We start from the raw sequence: 21972 nt of genomic DNA on the forward strand, positions 1-21972 counted from the left end.
TAAATTCCATACAAGATGTAAACACTAATATCAAATGCCTGGAATGAAATGATAAAAAATTATTTGAAAAAGAATGATTTCAAATCAGAATTAGAAATTATTATTATAGTAGACTTTAACTTTATAAAAAATTACCGAAAGACATAAAAAAAAATTACTTCAATATTTAATTTGATAATTAACAGCCCTGGCTCTGAAGTAAGCTTCAATTAGTAATTTGTTCATTTTAAAGGAGGTCTTATTATTAAAAATTTTCCCAATATGTATATAATCAACAGGGCTGAAAAAAAACTTTATTAGTTATTATAGTTAATTGCATATATACAGATTGTACAACGAACAGATTGGTCCTAATAGGAATAGGGAGGTCTATCAAGCAACCGCGAGCCGCCCCTGACATACCACAACAAATTAAATTTATAATACATCTTTCAAGATATATTTAAGGAGTTAAATTCCAACTAAAAAGCATGGAAAATAAAGATAGCAGTATCATTAACAAAAAGTATAAAATTATTTTGTGTATTCATTAAAGAGAAACTATAACTTTTATTGTTTATTCATCTCATGGATAATTTCCTATTGATCCCTGTTTTGTATTAAGATTGTTTCCCTTTCTTTTTTTTTGTAGCATTTTCTTGGTAGCTAAAAGAGATAAAGAGACATATCATTTTAATTTAAAAGAATTTTATGATGTACTAATATTGTGTTTGTTTGTCATCTTGGTTTCACCAGAACGAATCTGATTATAATTTCCTGCAAGTTTTACGGAATATTCTTTGGTCCTTCTTCAACAGTTTCTTAATGGAAAATATGGTAAAAAGTGTCAGTATCAGGTCACTTTTTACTGGGACTCATCAAGTATTTCCAGTCAGTACGTGATAGTTGTGACCATGAATCTTAGACCACGATCAAATTTTATTAATGATTTTTTCCAGTCTTCAGTTATTTCATGACATATTTTTCAACAACTTTATCCTCTTTCCCCGACTATTTTCACACATTACCATCACTTCTAGTCGGGCAAATCAATCGCGGTCAAACACCTACCATGTACTCTTACTTACATGGCGAGTAAAAATGTTCAAATTACATTGAACGCGTTGATATATGTATACGTTTGATTGGCCGCCTTGTGTGTTTTGCATGATGGATAGGCTAATCCTATTAACTATTGATTGATTGATCGGCTATATTAATAAAAGTCGTGGGTCAGTTACGTTGTGCATTGTGCATTTCACTTACTACGCGATGTATATATTTAAGTTAAGGGTAAGTTTTTCTACAATTTTTAAGAGCAATGAAATCTACTTTTTGAAGCAAGGGTGCGAGAGAGAATGTTGGTAACAAAATGAAATTAAGAATACAAAGACATCTCAGCAATATCCTCGAATGGTCTAACGATATACTCTTTTCAGCCGCTAATTAAACCGGTAGATCAAACTAAATGACCCTATTTTACTGACTAATCAAGTGGATGATTTAGCCCTAATTACTTATCAAATTACCCAATTCACGTTGACCTATTTCAGAATCCACTTCTAATCCAATCCACTTTTAAATCATCACTTAACTAGGCTAAGATACTTAAAAAACAAACACCCAGAGCATACAACTGTTGCATGAAGAAGTATGTTACGTTTTAACTTTGAAGTTTTACGTGTGGCAATGAATCCCCTGATGGCTGTTCTCCGTCAAAGAAAGAGTCTAAATTTAAGTTGATATATTGGTGTTTGGCTTTCTTTTTAACATTGCCTGACAGCAGTAGTTAAAGTATGATTAATAATGGGTCTTTTATGTTCTATTCTAATGCCCGATTAGATGGAAATTTTGGAGGTTTTTTTTGAACGGCTTTTCCAAAAGATATACTTTAATAGAGAAACAATTTCTGATTTTAAACGTTTGATTAAGGAGCTAGGAGCTATTTCGGTCTAAAGTATCTAGTACTGAAAGACGTCATCTCTTATACATAATATTTATTTGTGTAACTCTAAAGATCCTCATCTTGTAATTTATTTACTTAAACAAACATCTTTAGTGGCATCCTCTTTATATAGTCGTATCATCTGCAACCTACTTATGTAATACCTCCGTACCGTAGCCAGACATCACTCGGTAGGGTGATTCTCGTGAAACGTTATAATGTTTTTTAAATAATAATGCTTGAGATGACGCAAACAGGAGGCAAAGTACAAAATAGAAGTAAACACACAGAGAAAAAGAGTAAACGATGGTGAAATAATCATCAGCCACAATCAAACTTGAATTTTTCAAGTTTGTACGGCATGTCACTTTTCTGCCACGCCCTGAATTTCTTTAAAATGTTACTTTTCTCACTAGGAAGTTGAGACAATACCGACGAAATTCAACATATTAATGCGATCCAGTGCTCATGTGCTGAGATGGAGACACAAGGCGAAAAAATGGTTTTGGGTTTCTACCGCATTTCATCCCAGAAATCCAATTTCTCCTTCAAAGCCCCTTTTAATAATAAATAATAATATAGAAATAAAATGGTGATAAAGAAAGAAAGTGAAAAAGTTCAATTTTCTTTCTTATATCTGCATCATACTATAAGTATCATAGAACGAAAGAGAAAAATCGAGAACGAAAAATTGAGAACGAAAAGAAAAAGAAAACATATTCAAAAGCAAACAGTGTTACCTTTATATATCATAACTTAATATTAAAATGAAAGGAACACTACCAGCTTACCCTATACCCTATTTAATTGATTATTGAAATAACATTTTTTACGAAATCCACTTTCTGCTAAAATTTTTATACTTGCAGGAATCTTGTTATAAACAATGAGAGGATTGTACGAAAAACTACTGAATCCTTGAATCTCAATTTATAGCTTTAACATCCCTATTAAACCTTGTTATAATTACGAAAATTTAAAAAAAAATGTTGGGGGTTTTGTAATCTTAATGTTAATTTTAGACTTTACAGTTCTGTGATCTGATATAAGGCAAGCATCTAATGTTGAACAATCAACAACAGTTGACGGTTGATTATAATATGTGATATAGATAATTTTTTCACAGGTATATGAAATACGTGTTGGTTCAGTTACCAACTGAGTAAAATCATAAGCAGCAAAACATTTAAGTAATCAGTTATTTTGAGAATGACGTGCATTTACATCATAAAACACCAATAAGAATATTTTTTTTAAAAAGTTTTAATCGAATGAATAAGTGTTCCATGCAAGATACTTCGTCAAATTCAATGATATAGAAGAGCCAAAAATAACACGAAGAAACACTCTCAAAATGATCCGTTGCTAAAGAACTCACATTTAAACGGCCAACTTTTAGATATTTCATTTGCGATAAAAAATTAAATTTCTCATCACCCGTAATTACATACGGTAATTGGGTAAACTACACAAGAAAAACACAACTTCCACATGATCCACACAGTAATATATGCCACTGGACATAATAATTTTAATCTAATTGGGGCTAAATTAGCCTCTTACTGCCCTTAATACCACTGTGAACAAAATCAAGCTTATTAAGATAGTTAGGAAAAACCGATGTTTAAAAAAATTTGGACACCCTGTATCTTGAAAATGAAGCATTTCTGGACCTATGTTTATGTGAACTTTCATCTTGAAATTACTCATAGAATCTCTCCTGGAGTTTGGCCACTTACTTAAATAACACCATGTATAAAGTAGTTTTAAAATATAATCACACTTCAATATTTTAATTAAAACTTTGACACCGTAACGAAGCATTTTTCGAATATAGCTTACATTAAAAACTGATAATATTTGAAGGTTTTCTAAATCTGCTATTTAAATTTCCGCTCTTGAAATTGTACCACCCTGTAGAAAAAGTGGAAAAATCTAATTTGTAATATGCCAATATCCAATATTGAGCTTGTGAAACTTTAGAAAACCATCCATATGAATCTGTGTGGATGCGTTGCTTTCTAAATGCGAAAATAGAAGTAACCACACTCTTAATAACATTATCTTGTTCAACACTTGTTAAAGGACTAAGTCATTAACTAATTAAAATATAAAGTACTATTTCTGGTACAAATCTAACTTTCCTAACGTTTGACGAGAATGACTCCATTACACTTTATGTTTAAATAAACACCATCCCAAAGGCGACCATTTAATCGCCTGTCACAGTATCTGTCCACGGCAGTACCGGTTCGGTCGCGCAAATTCGCTCACAGTACCCAGCATTTAAATATTTCAGTTATTTATACTCTTTCTGACCGCAGATCGGTTAAATGTCAGTATTTTCGGATATGAGCCGTTCTGAATGGGAGACCGCTGTTATTTTCGTCTTCGCGGGTTATCTTCGCAGATAGTAGGTCTCTCGCCCCGGCTCTTCTCGATTCTCTTTTACTTTTAGTTAAGTTTAGTTTACTTAGTAGTGTCTGTGAACTATACTGGGCCGCGTGTGGTTCTTAAGGAACGAATGTTCTATTTTTGATTTAGGAACGTACGATATTCGTTATTTTTTTGTGCTTCTTTTAGGATTTTTATCAGTTTTATCTTACAGGTGGGTAAGTAAAAAAAAAAAACCTTCAGCAAGTCATACTTCAGCACGCGCATTTTAATGGCTGTTTAAAACAACTTGCGTGCAAATTAATTAAAAATTTACTCTCCAAGTTCCGAATTAATTGCTGCATCCGTTTTAGCTTGCCTTAAGAGCCGGCATTTTGCATTTTTTCGTTTATTTTGCGTGCTATATTTAAGTATAGTTTTTGCTGCGACACTATTTTCTCGGTACGCGGTGAGCAACAGGAATATATTTATTTTGGAAGTATCTTAGTGGGTAACCACTCTTTACATTCCGTTTTATAGAAGCATCAGAGAAAAGCAGTGCATGTTGCTTAAATAATTTAAATTTCTCCATTTTGTCTTTCCTGGTTACGGAAAATATCATATAGAAATAAGAAATAAAGTAACATTCAACAATTTGGATATTTTTTTTAAAGCTGAAAGTTATTTATAATACTTTTCTTAAAATGCCTATAAGTTAAACTGCAACCTGAATGAAATAGAATATGGCTTGGAATATGAATTTAATTAACTAAAAAGTGTTGGACTTTTAGTTTTTTGAAAATGATTTAGTTTTGTATTTTAGAAAACTTTTTTTTATATGTAGCCTGACCATTCATACATTGTAGTACATTAAAAAAATATATTTTTTTATTCTTGTGAATTCGTGACCAAAAATTGTGAAAAAGTGTTCTGTTGTAAATTGGTCAATTGCTGAAAAAAACTATTTGTTTCTAGTCAACGTTTCGAATTATATCTAATTCATCTTCAGGGCTCGAAGTCGTAGTCTTCACTTTAATTTAAAATAGCACGGGGATAAAAATGTAGATATCACAGTTTAAGGCCGGTTACGTACAGGAAGCAATACAATTAAAATATAATGTTCCCAAAGTCTTAAACTTTCTTTGGAAAAATTATTGTTTTTTAATTTTATTTATATTTTTTATTAATCGTTAATTTATTTCTAAATTAAAAAAATCTATATTTATTTTTTTAGGGAAAATATTTATCACTTTTTTTCATTAATGGTTCATTTATTTCACTAATAAATTAAATTTATTTTGTATTTTGCTTTCAAATGTAAATTATTTTTTTTTTAATAAAACAATATGTACAAAATATTTTTTAACATTTTTTTTTGGAAAATAAAAAAAATTAATTTCATTTTTATTATAAAATAAAGTTTTTTAAACAATTTTGATTAAGGTTCTTGTTCAGCGACTTTCCTAAAAATCGCACCTAAACTTAAGGGGGAAAATGCTTAAAATGTGTGTAATTACAACTTAACCCATCCCAATCCAACTATAAAAGCATCGGAAAACAAATGTAAAAATACGAATAAATATCAAAAATGTCAAAAAGAACCTTGAAAATTCCGGTAGTTCAGGTAGTTGAAGTTTCCGGTAAAATTACACACATTTTATACCTCTGCCCATCATAATTTTAGGTGCGATTTTGAGAAAAGTTGAGAAAAGAAAACTAGACCTTTACTTTTTCTACCATAATTTGAAATTTAAAAAAAAAAATCAAAAATCTTTAGGTATATTTAATTTTGTTGGAAAAATAATTGATTTATTATAATTTATTGATTTTGTATAAATTTTTTTATAAATGGTTAATTGCTGGAAAATTTTTACAAAAATACCATCAAAAATCCAATTCAAACATGGTAAATACAATAAATGACTTAAGCGTGTTTAAATATGTGCTTCATTTTTGGTAAAAAAATAAATTTCAATTTAATTAATTTATTGTAAATACCTTACGTTAGTAGTCCTATGGTTGGAACCTTTGGTGTAATACTCAAATTACGAGACAGTTTTACCACTAACCGAGACATAATAATTCTCATAACCAAACTTTTTAGCTGAGTTAAAATCTTTTCCTGAGAAAGATGCTAACATCGTTAAAATAAAGAGGTTTGGTTATTGGTAAAACTATCTCGTAACCTTACGTTAGATTTTCATATAACACACGTTAGCCTGATGGTTCTAAAAGAAATGGGATTGATTATATCTTAAGTAATGAAAAATACAATGCTGAAGATGTGTCAGTCATAAATAAAGTTCTGTGGTTAGAATTAACACAAATCCAGAAAGATCAAAACTCATTAACACTTAAGATCATTATCTAAATCTCACTACCCAAAACATTTCCGATTACCATAGACAGAAGACTATCCAACACGCAAAACCCAGATCAACTCTCACTAGATGTCCCAGATTATACCACAGGAAACCACAACAAAATTGAAAATCACCAGAAATACTAAAATATCCAAAGAGCAATTGATGACCGAGAGACACAGATTAGAAAAAGGCACACCACAATACAGAGAAATGACAAAAACAAATAATTCGGCCATCCGTAAAGACACAGGCATAACACAACTATGATAAAGGATGTATAGCAAGAAATTCCAACATGAAAATACTTAGAAAGATGAGAGCCAGAGATAGAAATAAAATTTACCAACTCATGGATTCAAAGGGCAACCTTGTATTAACAACAGAAACAATGCTGACAATAGTTGAACAATTCTACACAACACTATACAAAAAGTCAACAATCAGTCATCCCTTTAGGCTTCCGATCACGAACATCTGTTCAGAGGAAATCCTTGAAGTAGACATCGACGAAATAAGAGAGAACAGACTGACAACAGAAATGATTAAATATGGCGGAAAATCTCTAATGAAGAGAATAAAAGAAACTTACTAGGTGCATTTTTGAATAGAGAATACCACAGCAATTATTAACCTGCTGCACCACTACAAATTATTCACAAAATTGCTGACAAACCGCCTAACGAACAAGTTTTATTTCTAGCAACCCCCAGAGCAGGTAGGATTCAGAAGTACCACGGTTGACCCTCTCCAGGCAATCCTCACACACATAGAGAGAAGCACCCAATATAACTTTCCTATATATACGCATAACCCTCATAGATTATGCAAAGGACTATAGCCTAGAAGGCTACATGCTATCTTAGAAGCATTGCTTAATGCCAGAATAATATCATTCATCTACAAAACAGCTAAAACGATTGTCAAATTAGACGAAATGACAACAACGAAGAAAATCAAAGTGGAAACAGGACTCAGACAGGGAGATACTACTTCTCCAAAGCTCTTTACACTGGCGCTAGAAGAAGTCTTCAAGACTCTGGATTTGGAAGAAAACGGTATTGGGGTTGACGATAAAATGCTCAACCATTTGCGATTTGCTGATGATTTGTTGTTATTGCCTCATCATCAGAGGAACTCCAGAGAATGCTCGAACAACTACAGCACTCATTTGCAAAAGTGGGCCTTCGAGTGAATCTTTCCAAAACTAACATTTTAAGCAGAAACGAAAAACAAATTACACTCTGCGTCATATTTGGCTCATGCTATAAGACTAAATAGCTGAAATTTCGAGAAGGGCAGCAATATGCCCTTTTAAAAGGGTCATTCTCTTATGTTGGACCTAGTCTATTTAACACTCTAAATAAGCTTCTAAGTTTTGCTACTTTTCGATTTTTAACCTTTAAATATAAGCTGAAAGAATTGATTTTTAGTCAAGAGTTGAACTTTTGCCCTTCATTGTGGATAGGTTTTTTTAGTTTTTTTTTTCTTTTTGGGTACCTACTTTGTTCCTATTTTTGTTTAGTTTAAGTTAGTTGCACTTTTCTTTTTTAAATTAATAATTGTAGCCATTTATTATCAGTTGTTAATTTGTATTTGTATCAATTGTTAATCTTTTTTTTTATTTGGTATGCTATTCAGACTACGGGGTCAAAATAAAAACTGTAAAATAATAAATATGGAGTAATAAATCTAGACTGTTGATAAAATATGTCTTTTAGATAATATTAATTCATTTATTTATTCTCATAATTTATGAGTATATTCTTATGGGGTTCCTTGATGACGACTATTGGCCATATGACTTTCGTGGTTAAAGAAAAAATTAGTTATTTTTGTTTTGGTTAATTATTTAAAAATAGATTATAGATTTATTATTTTATTAATTTATCACTAAGGTGTGACATTGATTTGTAGAGGCAGTTGTAAACCTAAACCTTATTTGTAAAGTAAATTTTTACGTTACCTCGGAGTTAGGTTTTTTGATGATGGAAAGGTTTTTTTTTAATAATTTAACATTATTCTCAAAAAATACCCGAATACTGGAATATTAGTATATTTTGAATTAATTATTTGTTTTTCGAGAAAGTTGTGCCTGGCAAGAGACTACGCACTAAGAATTCTTTAACTGTCTTACTTTATTTAAATATAAATAATAATGGTAAGAATTTTATGATGCGATTATTAGATTCCAACCCCATAATTCTAACTCAAACTGTGTCAATCTTATTTCACGATGGTTCACCAACACAATGTCATTTCTTAAAAATGCTTTAGATAATAAATAGTTACTTTTTTTCATTTTTTCTTATTAGAATTACAAAACTGAGGTTGAACAAGAATGTCAAAGCCATATGACAAAAACTGTAGTAATTATATTTTTTTAAATTTATCTGTGTGTATCGGTATGTTTTGCTTTAAATGAAAAAAAACACACCCGCAGCAGTTGTCATGCATCATTAAATGAGCTTTTTGCATTCATTATCCAGTGCACTGATTTATTTAAGTAAACATATGTGAAAGTGGCAGAGATATTACCTGTATAATTCTTAAATAACATTAAATAGCTTGATATAGGTTGTGATAGAAAAATACAGGACAGTATATATAATAATAATTGGAAAATATAATAATCTTAATTAACAATCATTCGAACGATTTAAATCTATGGTCTTTAATCAGTTTCAAGAAGTATCTGTTCTTTGTTTATACTCTTGCTGTTTAATAAATTCTGGGTATCAGAATATTAATGTATTAAAGAGACAAAAAAGTCCCAGCGCGTTAGGTCCAGTGACCCGTACGCGGCCACAGATTTTATGACGTTGAATTGCATCCTTATTTGCAAACTGCTTTTATTTCATACCTATTTCCCATCGAATACGAAAGTTGTTGATGTAAATATTTCACAAGTATCAGAATTACATCCTATTGTATGTGATTAATTACCCTTTTCCTATTACACAGATAGTGACTAAATGCTTCATTGTCTACATTTTTTTTTAGTTGAACTGCTTGTGATTTTGTCATAACAGTTGTTGGCGTGAAAAACGAAAATGTCACAGTGCATTAGGTCCAGTGACCTGTCCGGCCGCCCATTTTCTCCTCTCCATATATTTTATGACGACGTTGAATTGCATACTTCTTATCTGCAAACTGCCTTTATTTCATACCTGTTTCCCATCCACTTTTAAAGTTGCTGATGTAAATATTTTTTTTAGTTACATTTGTACTTATCTTTTACCCAGATAGTGACTAAACGCTTCATTGTTTGATTTTTTTAAACTATTTGTTCTATATTAGTGTTGGTGTAAGTACTTTTAAATGCTGATAACGTACAGCTGGTTTTTCGAATAAATTTAGCATAAATTCGCCTCTGTGGTTTTTAATGGTGTTGGTTTACCCGTAATGACGCAATCAAGTTGTACATATCATAAACATGTTTCTTATATAGCTACTATATAACTTTTTCACACTATCTTATCCGAGTATATCAATTGCAATTTCGCGTAATCTCCCATATTAATTGATCGGTTATTTACTCTAATTATTTAATGCATACAAGTGTCACATTATCCCATTTTTTTCCATTGGCGTTAGTGCGCATAAATCCTGTTAGTTTTAACGCGACATTGGAACCGTGTAGTTCTCATCGATAAAAAAATTTCTCTTTCATTATTTGTTTAAGCATTAACATACCATCGGTAGGTGTTGGGACACAGTCAAGGTTGTGGTGAACCCACTTGTGGCATTTGCTTCAAAATATTTATTTTTGCTGCCGCAGATTTAGGGGTAAGAAATAGTTCATTTTTGACTTCTATAAAGTTTCTTCATTTCTTTTATTTCTAAGTTTCTTGGGATTATTGAAGTTATATAATGAGCTGACGACTGTGCATTGAACCCTGAACGAAAGATGGTGGAAGAGTAGTCAGAGAAGTAAAGCTAGTGCTCGGGTTTATTCGGATATTTGATGTGGCGAATACAGGGTTGTCACAGACTTTGTATTTCGATATTTAATTGTAAGTAATATTGTTTGGGAATAGGTGATAGTCTCTTCATGGTTTCACGATTTGGTTTTCTAATATGCTCACTGTGTCGTTTTTCCAAGAAGTTTTTTTAATTTCTGCCAAGCAGTTGAAATCTAAAGCTAATGCAGACCTGCGAGGTCATTTGTACAAAATTAAAAAAAATTTCATATTCTTCCAGAAAGTTAAAGTTATTTCCTATTTTTGGCAAATGATTACTTTGAATGGTCATATGCAAAGTAATTATAAAAAAAGTAAAAAAAGAGAAAATGTTCTTTTTGGTTTCAGGTAATTTAAATAATTTTCCATACAGTTCAAATTCTATTGGTTGATCTACGGAAATATAAAAAAAATTCAAATTTTTTTGCTTAATTAAAGTAGTTTTCCATTTCCCTTTGCTAGTTGAAATTTTCTAGCAATTCATCTACAAAGAGCGGCGGTTGTTCTCTTTTTTTCTTCCCCTTTATACCCCATGCTTTGTTGATCTAAATTGGTAAATGTTTTGGATTAATAAAGCATTCCTTAATTTGAGTTTGAAGCAATTTTCCATGCATTTCAAATTCGTTGATCTACAAAAATAGAAAACTATTTTATTTTCCTTTCAGTAACTTAAATTAATTTTCTATTTCTCCTTGACAGTTAAACCCCAATATCAGTTCACAAATTCGAAGAAATAAGAAATATACATTTTTCTACTTCTTCCAGGCAGTTGAAAAAGGTATGTGTCCATATCTTCGTTCATAACGCATCATAACATAAATCCAAAGGTCACCAGTTAAATAAAACTTCTGTAGGTGTGTTTCTTATGTTCACCTAATGCATTTAATAATATGCTTTTTTTGATTTCAGATTGGTCAGTAGTAAACCCAACAGCAACGCTTCGTGGGTCCATAGTTCATCAACCAAATCACTTACCATCCTACCTCAGCCTCGCCTGCACCATCAACGGTTATTCCACTACAACAAACTACGATCCAATCCGATTGGCACGTTCTCGTGATGCTTCTCCGCATCGGATCGATACCACTGGCAACCATTTAACAACGGATCAGACCTCCAATTACAGCGTAACCAACCACTTATTATCACCTCCGAATTTAGTCCCTCTGCCGACACCGAAAATGACGGAGAACGCCCTTAGGACCCATCACCATCAAGAGTTTTACAGCTCCAGTAAAACAGTCACATTTCTCAGCAAAGAATCTCATCAATATAGTAGTAGTGTATACAAAAATGACAGTACAGACGGCTGTATCCAAAGAAAGTTTGTCTCTTACGAGTCCAAGAATATATCTGGTTTGAGCGATCCAAATAAATGCACCATAGAAAGCTCTACGATAAGTAAAGAATACACCAACGGCCAAGAAACCAAATCATTCATCCAACAAAGAGTGGAAAGACTTTATGGCCCCGGTGCCCTAGCCCAAGGCTTTTTTGCTACAAAACGCCAAAAAAATCGTCTTTCGGAGTCCGAGAGCTTCAAAGGCAATCATCATCCGGAAACTCACAAACTCAACAAGACCCTGCCGGATAAACTGAGCGACGAGGAAAATATCGAACCGTTAACTATGAAGAGTGTTAGTAGCACGGCCCTTCCGGTCCTAAGGCATCTCCGGCCGGAGTTTAGGGCTCAATTGCCCTTGAAAAAGGTTTTGGACCCCGCTCAGGTACAAAAAAGTGTTACAGTTCCTAAATTGAATGATAGCGTTGTGGTTAATGGGCACGGTAAAAGTACTAAAGAGGACAACAGTGTAGAGCAAATTGGTGTAGTGAAGCAAAATGGGAGTGTCGCTCATTTGGTGGAAGAGGAAAAAGAGAGCGGTAAGTATTTGTTTTAGTTTCCATCATAAGTATGAACATTCATCAAACTAAAGTCTCTAATAGTAATGTTGGGGAATTGATGCTTTCTGCTGATTGAACAATGAACATAAAAACTAACTATTGTTCAATTGGTTGTTTTTCTTGTATTGTTAATTTATTTCGCTCCTCACCGTTAGCTGAGAATAAAATAAATTAATTCATAATTTTTTTCTTTTAAATCACGCTATATTATTGAGTTTACGTGCGTCACTTAAGTAATTTATACTATCATCACATTGATGTATGTATAATTTTAAAGGAAGTCTGATAATGGCGTAAGATATCCTTAATAAATAATTTGTTGAATTATTCAATTGTCTATAAATGATTTTATAATGAATTTATGGATTTGTTTTGAACGTTGGTTATTGGATAACGCGAAATTTATTTTGTATTAATCTAAATTTCACAGCATTTTAGTCATATTGGTTTATTTCAAGGTCGTAGGCAGAAGAGGGCAGGGTAAAGCACTCGTACCTTTCTAGATTTTGATGGAAATTTCAAGATAAAAAAATTATCCGAGAAGAATTCGTAGGTTTTGTAAAATTAGAAACCATGGATCAACACACAATCGCCTCTACAATTGAGGGTTTTATAATAGAAACTAAACTGGATCCCATAAAATAGGGACAAGAGTATGATGGATGTTCGCCTTGTACTTTCATTGTGCAAGTCACAAGTTGAATTTAGTTATTAACGATTTGAATGAAGTTCCGCAAATGCGCAATACTGTAGCGACATTCGAAGACGTCACATCAATTTTTATAGATATCCTCTGGAAAGAAGGAAATATGTCCCTAACATTCTTGCTTTCTTTGAAATAAAATGGTTGGAAAAGCACAAGAGTATCGCTTTTTTAAAGAACAATTTGGCAGTATTCTCGATGGATTGAAAGTACTATCTACAAAAGAGAACAATTCAACAAAAACGACTTCTTTTCAGCTGCATTCAGCAGTAACTCAAACAACATTTATCATCTGTCTTTCTCTAATATAAAAATATTCCTCCTATCTTGAGCAGGTTGTCAATATTTTACAATCAAAGACCTTCTTGGTTGCACAAAACAATTTAAAAAAATAATTAAATTGGCAAAAGATCATCCAGAAAATGAAGGCATTGGAATTGAAGAACTTTTGACCGATTTCAAGTTAATTGCAGAAAAGTTGGAACTGAACTGTCAATTGTTAAAAATATCGCTCGAATCATCCTGCATCTGATGACGTCCAATTTTGGAAAAGGTCACTTCTGATCTCCTATTTAGATTCATTCATAGCTTCACTAGAAAAAAGGTTTTCCGAAGAGAACTTTCATAGCATATTCTTTATTTCACTTACATCCAGCTAACATGTTGAAAATGAGTCTATTTAAAAATTTCATGAAGTTCTACGGTCTTGAAAGCTTTACAGGAGACTTTGTAGTATTACCGTTGGAAAGACAAAAATTCGAAAACTAAAGTTCGAGAAGCAACAGTGTTTTTTCCAGCTGCTAAGTTAGCTCTACACATTGCCATCGCATAACCTTGTACAACAAATTCGATCAAAAGGACATTCAGTACGTTGAGAAGGTTAGAGACTTGGCTTCGATTAACAATGATGGAAAATCGCTTGAATGGTGAAAAAATTATGGATAATTTTAATCGACTATATGCTTTATTGATTCATATCATACGCCTATTTATAGGATTATGCTTATTGAGTGTATACCGAGAAATGGTTGAAGAAAAATAAGAAATATAAAGATTTATTAAAAACAATATTTAACAAATTTGCTGAGGCCCACCTGGCATTGAATACATATATAAATACGCTGTGTACGGTACATGTATACCGGGTGGTGCGTCGCCGAGCGGAACATAGGAAATCCCATGTAAATTTGGTAATTTTGCAATTACATTTAATTGAATAATTCAAGATTCGCTTATTAACATTTTTCGAAACTTTGCGCGAGGGTTTGCCAGATTGCTCTCTTCAAAAAGTTATCTTACATTTTTTCTGTAAAATACAGAAAAAGTGAAATGACATAAAAGTACAGGGAAGCCAATAATTGACCCCCCTAAAATTTACATGGGTTTTCCTATGTTCCGCTCGGCGACGCACCACCCGGTATATAATGTTGATTGAATGAAATTACGACGACTTTGTTATATTTGGGTATATAAAACAAGTTTGCTCTCCGCCTTAATTGATTCAAAATTAATTCCTGCCTACGCCCTTACGCTTACGCCCGCCCTGCCTGCTGACCTGCTAGTTTAGAAACTCTAATGAGGGAAATCTCTTTTTAAGTAGCTTCCTTACCAAGTTTTCCTTAAAAAAAATGGAAAATATAATTAAAATATTACCTTAAAACCAAAATTTTGGTAGTTAAGCAAGTTTTTAACTTGGGGTCGATAAATTTTGTTCATGGAAGTCATCTAAGAAGGACCATCGATAAATACTAAAAAAATTACAATAACGTCAATAACATCTTAAATAGCCTGAAAGTTTTATGGACAAATTTCCAAAACTAATCCCGAAACACGAACTTTCAATTTATCCCAAAAATCTCATATCTGGACAGAACAGGTCCTAGCTCAGAAAGTATTCAACCCACAAAAATGATTCATATATTGAATTATTTCTTCAAAAACGCCTTTGAGTAAAAGCTTTATTTAAATAACTTCCCAAGTTTCCAAATGGTTCTTCAAACACTAGAAAATTTAGTAACAAAATATCACTGAAACCGAAATTGTTCCATGATAATAATAACGCTTGTACGCAAATAAGGTGGAAAATTCAGGGTTTTGTCAAAATTCGTCGTGAAGTGACGCAATCAATAATAAAAGATACATTCAGGATATAATTAAGTCCATATATGTGGCATTATCTAAAAGGATACTTATAAAAGCATACTATATAAAACAAAGAAAAGAAATAATCAGTGCAGGTGTGTTAAATTGTTTAATTGTGTTAAAACGTGTCTGCTTTTTTCAAATGTTCAGTTTTTAATTTTAGTTTTAGTAGTTTTCTGGTTTTCTATTTGCTTTGAGTGCTCAGGAAGCATATGATACAACCTTGGCCAAAAGTATTTCAAACTTGGAGGTTTATTAATTGTTGTTGAATATGCTGGAGGTATTTGGTTTTGTGTGGATATTTTGGCAAATCCTTAAAATTATTTTTAAGTATTTTAAGACAGAATTGGCGCAGATTTAAGTTTTTGGTTTGGGAAAAAAGTTCATTTGTTGGATGAATTTGGAGTCTTTTTTGCAGTCTCTAATATTTTTAAATGATCTTTAGAGACTCCCTTTCAACCTAGCATATCATAAGATAAATTGATAAATGAGTTTCAACTAAGTATTAAAATATTATAAAGTCTTGGGTAAATAAATTTTGGAACAAGCCTTTTGATTTTTTGAACTAATTTATTAATATGTCGCTGATATCTTGATAAATTATCTATTTTAATTCCAAGGTATTTGATAGATAGCGCTTCTGGAATTTTATGATTGGCTACTTTTAAAATTCCATATCTCGGGAAAATTCTAATCTGCTGCAAATGGCCTATATTTTGTTTTTACTTTTTCTAGTTAAGAACATTTTTAAACTAGGCTTATTGTCCAGTTTATTCCACAAAGATTAGATCTTTTAACACTGAGTCTCTTGTTGAGCCAAGCTGGTTCTAGCTCAGAAAGTATTAAACCCAAAAAAATGCTTCATATTCAGAAAACACATTTTCTAGGCAAAGCTCAATTCCTGAAAAAAAAAAAAAGAAAATTTAAAGGCACTTTCAAACTTTTTTACCTCTATTTTCAATTACCAAAAGTCCAGGGAAAACTCTCCATCATTTATTATAATCCCACATACCGAATTTTTAGACACTCTTGACACCTTTTATGAACCAGACATAACCATTTCTGACTTATCATTTTGACTAATTACACCTGTTTGTCACACAGACACTTTTTTTCATCAAACCAGGAAACATTTTTCAAACATATTTTTCCGCACCCTTTAAAATTTCAAGTAGAATAAGCCACAACACATTATTATGCCACAATGAATTCCATCGTATGTAGCAGCCTCAGTAAATTGAACACAACAATAATACAGAATACTTGGGAGCACCTGACTTTTTGTATTAAATATTTGGTAGGGCGGGCATCGCGAAGCATATCCTGGATAATGGGATACATTTGTGAAGAGTATGTTTTAAAAGGTAACAAAAAAGAAACACATAAACTCACTTAGATTCTAATCCCATTGTACTATTTTCTTCTGTCTGTTTCTTATAATTTTGGCAGTAATTAATGATTTTTTCCCTTAACTTTTAGACACCAAAGACGGCCACTATTTCATAAAAATCCTAGAAGAGCAAGCGGCAAGACTGCTGGTGTTAGCCGAGAGGGCCGAAGCGGAAATCGAAACTCCCGACCTGTCCGAGGAGGTCATTTGTAAACTAAGGTCGGCCGTGGGCAAGGCCAAATTGCTGGTCTCGCAAAAGATCCAACAGTTTAAAGGCCTGTGTACCAAAAATATTAATCAGGTAAAAAATAACAATTCTGACGATAATATTTGTCGTTAAATGCTAATAGGATGACGCCATATTTATAATTAAACATACACGTAGTAAAAACACCTTGCCAAGTAGTAATTAAGTAATAGTAAATTATTATTTTATTATATGATTGGAAGTAGGTAAATGGTCAGTTCTCAGAGAATTGAAGCCTTAACTTTTCTTAAAGTTTTAAACGTAAAACTTGCCGATGTATTCAGGCCAATAAATAATGCTCCAGTTAATGAAGTACTTCTATTTCTTGACTTAAAACTCACTGTGATAATAACAAAATCTTGGTGGTAATAATCAAAGCAATCAGGATTTCCTGCTCAACATTCTTGTGCATTTATAATGACTTTAATAGAGAAATTAATCAAAACAAATCAAATTTACTTGATTATTCTATAACATTTTATGTTATAAACAAAGCTCATCTCTCAAAATTAAAGACCTAAGTGGTGAAAAGTGATGAAGATAGGACAATACACAGTACATACCAAAACATCTAAAACAACAAGCTTTATTTAACAAGTGATTTAGAATCTATCGTTAAAATATTCTTGAATATCGTAATAAGTTCCTGCAACAAGCAACTCCTTGACTTTCCTTCTAAAGCTCTTTGAGAAATTCGTCTCACAGGCAGATAATTGAATAGTTGAACAGTATTAGATAAGTTATAATAGGTTTGCGCTTTTGCTTCATTGTTGGCATTTTATTGATAAAAACATACCTCGGGAAGGCAACAATCGTCAACAATTGTCGGCAACATTCAGAAGATATACACTCCTGGAAAAGTTGTTGCTATAGATGAGTCCATGGTTTTATTTCGAGGAAGGCTTGAATTTCGACAATATAATCCAGGAAAATCCAATAAATATGGGGTAAAAATATATAAGCTTTACACCCCTAATGGCTTTGTCTGAAATGTTGTTATTTACTATGGAAATTATCCATCAATTGTCGATCGTGATAAGCCAGGACCTGTTGTCATTACACTTGGAGAACAACTATTAAATAAGAGGCGAATTTCCATTACATATAATTGGTATAGAAGTATCCCTTTAGCTTTATATTTGCAAGAGCGTAGAACGGGCCTTTGTGGCAGTCTAAGGCAGTCTAAAAAAATAAAAAATTCTTACCTAAATAAGTTGTTGAATAGAGGAAAACTGTTAGTAATGCAGACCAATAACATAGCTGTCTTAAAATGGCGAGATAGCCGGGACGTATTAATGTTATCTACCTGCGAAATGCGCGTAATAAGAAAATGAAAACCAACATGATAATTGAATATAATAAGGGTAAGCAAGGAATTATATCTGACCAAAAAAGTAGCTACTACAGTTGTCTACATAAATTGGCTAAAAAGTGGATGTTGAGTTGGTCTGCGGATCCGTTCTTGTAAATAGCTGCATTGTGTATAACGAGCTTCATCCAAATAATACTTTACGGCAACTTGATTTTACAGAACCTTTACTGCGCCAAATCTTAGCACTTAAAATGAAACAATTGAAGTTAATCGTCGTACTTCTAATCATTTTTTGCAAGAAATTATACGCAGTTGGTAAAATAACAAGGAAAAGTTGTCATGCATGATATGCAAGAAATAAAAATTACAAAGACTCAGATTTTGCTGTAAAACCTACAAAAGAGATATCAGCGGAGTGTCAAGCTTATGGAAAACCTACTGTCTCCCGTGTTTTAATGAAAAGCATTAATTTTATAGTTGCTATCAAAATAAATCGATTTTTTTCTATGTATTTTATTTTTTAAAAATATACCAAGAATTTATATCCCAAGAGTTATATTTGATCCTAACATGGCAAGTAATACTGCAGTGCAAGCCACATTCAAGCAACACTGCAAGCCACACTCAAAAAGTATTTTTTTTATTATATTTTTAAGGATATGCAAACGAATCATATGTATCTCGTGGACGTCTGAGGTAAAATGGTTATCTGTTGTCACATGTAATACATGGGACTGTCAACGTGTTAAAAGACTTAATGTTTGTTTTGGAAATATTGAAACTAAGTTTATTAGAGTCACGCCAATTATTAATTGAAGTTGGGACCATCAAAACCTACTTATCTCTATTATTCCATAAGACAGCATCATCTGCAAACATAGTAAACTTTCCAGAAATATTCGGATCTATTATATAATTGACATACAACAAAAATAAAATAGGTCCGAGAACTGAACCTTGAGGTACACCAGGATTTAACATCCTCTGGTTAGAGATTTTTGCATTGTATGAGACAGACTGTACCCTATTAATTAAAGATGACCGAAACTAATCCACTCCTCTACTTCTCAATCCATTAATCTCCAATGACCTGTGACTCACATAATCAAATGCGTTTATTAAGTCATAGAAGAGTGCGGATGCAAGCCCCTGATCATTTATCCCCAAATAAAGTCTCTTCAAGAAATTAGCATCATTAGTAAATTTGTTCTCGCAGAAACCAAATTTAACTGCGCTGAACACTTTATTTTTGAATGCAAGATTTAAAATCAGCTTTTGACTAACTTTTCCACAATCTTAAAAAGAGTTGGCAGCAAAGCAGCTAGTCTGTAGTTTGTGGGAGTTTTTTCATGCCCTCCCTTAAATAGTCGAACTATGTTAAGGGATATGATATTTATATTTCTGGCCTAATAATGAAAACACAAATTTTTATATACACTTTTTAATTATATATATAAATACACTTTTCAATGCGTTTAAACCAATTTTCGAAGCACTTTTTCCACTGCGATTGACGTCACTTTAAAACCTGCGTTTTGGATCCATCAACCGCCTCTTCGGGTTTCAAAAAATCGTTGATAGGTAATTTATTTTTGATATGCGGGAACAAAAAAAAACTCATTAGGTGCGAAATCGATTTTTGGCTAGTTAAAAATTCCTTTGTTTGAGCCGATGTGCTCGCATTGACATGATGAAGAACGATTCGCCTCTTCTTTTGTTTTTTTTCGAATTTTTCCGATCACTTCTGGCAAAAAAATGGTCCTGTACCATTCAGAATTGACCGTGCTACGTTTTTCTAACGCCACTGTCGCTACGTCACCGGTAATGCCGGTTAAACAAGCAATCATTTGGTTCGATATTCTTCTTCCGCGAGCAACTTTTGTTAGATTTGGCTTATCTCGGCAGACCTATACAATCGATTGCTGTTTCGTCTCCTATGTAGATGTTGTACACATCCTTTGATGCACCATGAACGTATTTTTTCAAAATTTCTTTGCACCAATTGCAACACGAGCTTTCTTTTGAGCGATTTTCAGGTTATGCGGGACAAATGTTCATGCAGTATCTTATTCGGGTATTAGTTATTCTACACTAATACCTGAAGATGCCACGTAAAGCAAAAGACATATTAATAGCCTGAGCCAAAGAGTTGAGAGCATTTTGGGGTAGCTTGCTAATAAAGTGAGGATTTCCCACTTTGCAATTCCGAAATTGTGTGTTCCAGGTCAAGTACATTAATATTCGGCAACAATAGAGAGCTCTTTGGCTGTTTTGTCTTTCTCCACGTAGTCCATCTAGATCATTACACCTTGGGAATCTCAACTAGAAAATTATCAAAACAACAAAATAGTTTCTATCAAACTTGTCTTTGTAATTTTTTCTTCTATACAAAATGGACTACTTGGAAATTTAACCAATTTTTTAATTTTTACTTAAAGAGTTGACATTTTTAAGTATGTAAAATTTCAATTGTTTAATATACATAAATGGATGTTCTTTTCCATATTTGAAAAGACTGGGGGAAATGTCGACCCAGTTTGACAGTGACAACTGTCAAAGCATAGACAAAAACTATCTAAATCTGTCAGTAGTTAAAAAAATATTCTACAATAAGTGTTGAGCAAAAATATGATATTATTCCACGAAATTAGGTCCATACTTGGGAAAAAAACATAAATATGGTTAATGGAAACAAAATATGGTTAACATCATACAATAATACTTAAATTACGAAAGGTTTGAATGTAAAAATATACTAGATAGGCTTCTTAAAACAAGATCAATGTTATTTTAAGAATACGAAAAAATAACTATATGGAGTCATTTTCCTTTCCAAAAAAATAATATTCAAGATAAAATTATTTAGTTCAGATTATTTTCCAGAAAAGATAAAATCAGTTTAAGTTTGCTTACTAAATAAAGAGGTTATGCTTGCATTTTAGAAATCATTAATTTGGTTTATAGATGCAAAACTAAAAAATAAAAAAGTAATAACAAATACTTGTGAAATTCCTCAAGGAAGAGTTTTAGATCCGCTATTATTTGCTAAATATGTAAATAATCTTGCAAGAATAACTTTAAAATAAATTAAAATAAATTCTTTCTGCAATTTTATATACCGAATATACGAAAGGATAAAAATACTGCAGAAACATTTCAAACTGTTTTCAAAATATTAATCTTTCTATTAGTTGTACGTTATACCAAAGGTTCGATAGCGAAATTCAAATATCTTAAAAATTACTTGTATTAAATATTTCCAAATTATCTATTAGTGAAAATAATAAGTGTTGCACCATTAACTCATTGTAGTTTGACTACAATAAATCGTAAATGAGGCCAAAAAAGCAAACTGTAGAGAAATGTTTAAGGAATAAATTCCCAAAGACAACTTATAACACCCCATCAAATTTCCTTCAAAGAAGTATGGTCCTATTATTCTGTTATTAATAATCTCTATCCATAAATTTACCTTTTCTTAATTCTGAGAACGACTTTCCCTAAACCAGTGTAGATTTTCATATTTCGAGTAACTAAAATTACTCGTCCATTTAAACGAAATGTTGCCTCGTCTGTTTCACTAGTCTAGGGTTATTATCAATTTTTTCGGTTAGGTTCTGACAAAACTCGCTTCTGCGGTCTGTTGCGATCATC

The 21972-nt window shown here is 32.1% G+C and overlaps 1 protein-coding gene across 3 annotated transcripts in view; it reads left to right on the top strand.

Annotated features, from left to right (window-relative positions):
- Nucleotides 1-21972, top strand: part of LOC126743446 (uncharacterized) — a 56681-nt gene that overhangs the window by 28623 nt on the left and 6086 nt on the right. For all 3 annotated transcript variants that reach the window (XM_050450548.1, XM_050450547.1, XM_050450549.1), the window contains 2 exons: nt 11532-12503; nt 16849-17060. In XM_050450548.1, coding sequence (XP_050306505.1) covers nt 11532-12503; nt 16849-17060 — 1184 coding nt within the window. The remainder of the gene's footprint in view (nt 1-11531; nt 12504-16848; nt 17061-21972) is intronic.

This window comes from Anthonomus grandis, chromosome 12, assembly GCF_022605725.1.
Source record: "Anthonomus grandis grandis chromosome 12, icAntGran1.3, whole genome shotgun sequence".
NCBI classification, from domain to species: domain Eukaryota; kingdom Metazoa; phylum Arthropoda; class Insecta; order Coleoptera; family Curculionidae; genus Anthonomus; species Anthonomus grandis.